The 3,289-nt window shown below is 39.3% G+C and overlaps 1 protein-coding gene across 1 annotated transcript in view; it reads right to left on the reverse strand.

Moving 5' to 3' along the window:
- Nucleotides 1-635: 635 nt before the first annotated feature.
- Nucleotides 636-3,289, reverse strand: part of avil (advillin) — a 13,917-nt gene continuing 11,263 nt past the window's right edge. Inside the window, exons 14-18 of the mRNA XM_016562448.1 lie at nt 2,766-2,945; nt 2,463-2,611; nt 1,530-1,674; nt 1,235-1,312; nt 636-955 (exon numbers count right to left, since the gene is read on the reverse strand). Of these exons, the coding sequence (XP_016417934.1) occupies nt 842-955; nt 1,235-1,312; nt 1,530-1,674; nt 2,463-2,611; nt 2,766-2,945 (666 nt within the window). The 3' untranslated portion in view covers nt 636-841. The remainder of the gene's footprint in view (nt 956-1,234; nt 1,313-1,529; nt 1,675-2,462; nt 2,612-2,765; nt 2,946-3,289) is intronic.

A 3,289-nucleotide genomic window follows, 5' to 3' on the forward strand; every position in this document is an offset into this window, starting at 1 on the left:
CCAATAATTTCCGGATTTATTTTCATAATTTTCATGACTTGCAGAGGCACATGAAGTCACCAAGCTTGCTTGGAATATGGAAAAGCTTGCATTCAGTGGATGGAAATATTGCCATCACATTGATTTTGTCAGGAGAAAAGATGATCTGAACACTGATGGGTAAGTTGTGGCATTACTGTACTCTGGTTTTACATGGCTTATAAATTGTATAAAATCTTTTTTGAAAATGAAACATTTTCTTATGAACTTATGTCATTTATTTTGATAAAATACATCATGAAATATAATGGTATATGGGTAACAGAGAAATTATAGCTACAATTAGCTTCAAGCTACACATAACAATTAATGAGCTTAATACGACACTTTTACTTAAACATCACTATCAATCACCATTGAGCATTTGTAATAACTTCTGACTGTGATCCAGTGTGGATTTTGGTCAAATGATGAGGCAGAAATATATTGTTAGAAACATTTTAAAAGAATTTTATGGGAAAGATACATAATAACTTATGTGGGGCGTGAAAGTAATGTAACTAGTAGTGTAACTAATTACTGTTGCCAGAAAGTAATCAGTAAAGTAATACTATTACCTTTGAAAGGAGTAACTAGTAACTAGATTCAAAATAAATTATTGTAAATATACATATTTTTAATTTGCTTTCACCAAAAACAGCACAAGTCCCGCAATTAAACTGCAATATGCTTATTGTGTCTGGAGCATATGAACGATTACATTAGTGATATCAATTATGACAAAAGATTTTGAAATAGGAAATATAGATGCGTCTGTGTTCCCTCTTCCCACTACCAGCACTTACAAACCATACATCACTTTTCAAAACAATCCCTTTTCCTTCTTAATGGTCGTCTGTTTCCACTGAGGCAAACTGTCAAACTCTTCTCTGGAGAGTCCAAGTACGGTCTGGAAATCCTCGTCAGAGAGATGTCTCTAATATACCATGAAAAGGAGACAGAAAATGTATGATGTAAATGTATGAAAATGATTTAGATCACGATAAGAAGAACTGTGTTAACTCGAATGAGGTGACTTAGAATGTTATATACAGCAGCACACATTGCTCTCAACAAAGCAACACCACACTTTTATTCAAATGTATTCAAATATTTTAGTCAAATTTCTCATAACTCCCTTTCTCTGTCACGCTCCATTTGGTTGAGGCATGTGCACTCTTTGAAGTATAATCAGTAATTTGTTTAGTATTAGGACAGTCAGGTATTCCTGGCAAGTTGTCACAGATTCCTTACGCTCCACTTCATTGGCTTCAGTTCCTATCCAAAGAAAGACCTAGAAGAGCCGAAGGCTGTGTTTAGGACTCTAGTAATCTAATCTACTGCTCATGATATTTAGGGTCAACGTTTACATTATTATGACAGCTGCTATATTGTTATTATTCAGATGTCGGCATACCGGTGATACTATTGTAGAAACATTGCCTTTCACCATCAAACTTTACATTACAGAGGAACAGAGTATAGTTTTAGTTCAAACTGTGCTGGTCTACCTGATCCCACGTGTCCAAAAGCATGACGTCGTCCTCTCTCAGATCATCCTGTGTGAACTGGGTTACCTCAGTGGCAATAAACTGGCCGGTCTTATTGGAGCATTCAAAAAGACGCGGTTGATGATCTAGAGTAACCTGCTGTAATCTTTAAGAAGACGTGACATCAACAGCCAAGAATTAAGAACTTTTTCCCACAAAAGCTGTCACTGGGGGAGTACCTTTTCAGAAGGTACACCTTTGTACCATTAGGAGCTTTCGCACTGCGTACTTCTAGGAACTAGCCAGCAGCGTGGTTCCTAGAGAAGCAGTTTCTCCCTCAGAAGCAGCCAACAGCGACATCTTTATTCGCCACATTTACAAACGTCAACAACCGGTGAATGGAGGACGCAGTGATCGGAGCCGTTTTTGTTGTGTGTCATGGGTTTCGTGATAACGGAGATGTTATGTCAGTTAAAAGAGCATGAAAACGGACTAAATCTCCTATGACAACTTGCAATGTTATCACCAAGGCTGAGAAAAGAACACAACGCTGCAGACAACAGGTAAATGCCGTTATCGCTGTTTTCATGGAGTAAATATTTTTACATGGCTTTTTAAAAATGCCGGGTACTTAGTGTTTCGTATGTATTTCACTGTATAGAACTGTTTTAGACCCTAGTCTGAAGTAGGAGCTTATTTAGTTCCCCCAAACGGAGTTCATAGAACTAAATATGTTCCTAGACAGAAAATAGCCTATTACTTATAAATAGTTTTTTGATGTAAGAATCTTGATAACATTATAAGTAGACCTCAGAGAACAGTACAAAATAACAACAGAGGCAGTTCATGACCCCTTTAAAGATACATATTAGTCCCTAACATAAGGGTACTGTCCCATCGACAGCTTTTGAACCATTGTTTGGAATTTTGTTGCACAAATAAGGTTCAGTGTACCTTCTGTCACTTGCATATGGTCCTTTTCCACCTAAGATTTCCCAGAACTCATTTGGCTCCTGTCCCTCAGCCATGATCTCCTCTGATGAGCCTCGACCAATAAAGGAGGCCACGTCCTTTGCCATGGCCCTTTCATCACCACTGGACCCCTGAGAGGTTATATATAGAGCTTAGTGCTGCTTTCCCAATAATGTCCATTATGAGGGCAGTAGGGAGGGACATTGCATGTTGCACTTGACAACTGCTGAGTGCTTTTTTCCAATAAAATACTACCAGTGTCGTGAAAGTAGAAAGACTGCGTACTTTGCCATACCACAGGTAGATGCCGTTCTGGCTTTTCAAGAGGAAGACATCATTGGAGTTGAGCGAGGCCACCAGAGCTGGCACCTCTATAGCTTTTGAATTGGTCGGGTGAGAGCCGTAGATCTGAAACAGACGAACGGGCGGCTCTGGCTCCGGGGCGCTCTTTCTGGACGTCCCTCCCTAGGATGGAAACGAAGCAATATTTAAAGGGGTATAATATTGGAGTGTTACAAGCTGTTTGTGAATAGATAAGATCCCTAAAGTTGCAAGGACTAAAGTCTCAAACCCAAAGAGATATTCTTAATAAAAGTTAAGACTCGTCCACGCCCTCCTAAAACGCCTCGTTTAAACACGCCCCCACATGTCTACGTCACTATGTGGGAAACTTTGCATAACACCGCCCAAATGTTCACGCAAAGAAAGAAGGCGTAACTTTGATTCTCGCTGTAGTATTGTTGCCGTGTTGTGAAGACGCTGTGTGTTTCGTTGCGAAAGCGAAAATACTTTGTTTGGCCTTCCAAAAG

The sequence above is a fragment of the Sinocyclocheilus rhinocerous genome, unplaced genomic scaffold, assembly GCF_001515625.1.
Source record: "Sinocyclocheilus rhinocerous isolate Xijiao unplaced genomic scaffold, SAMN03320098_v1.1 scaffold1702, whole genome shotgun sequence".
Classification (NCBI taxonomy): domain Eukaryota; kingdom Metazoa; phylum Chordata; class Actinopteri; order Cypriniformes; family Cyprinidae; genus Sinocyclocheilus; species Sinocyclocheilus rhinocerous.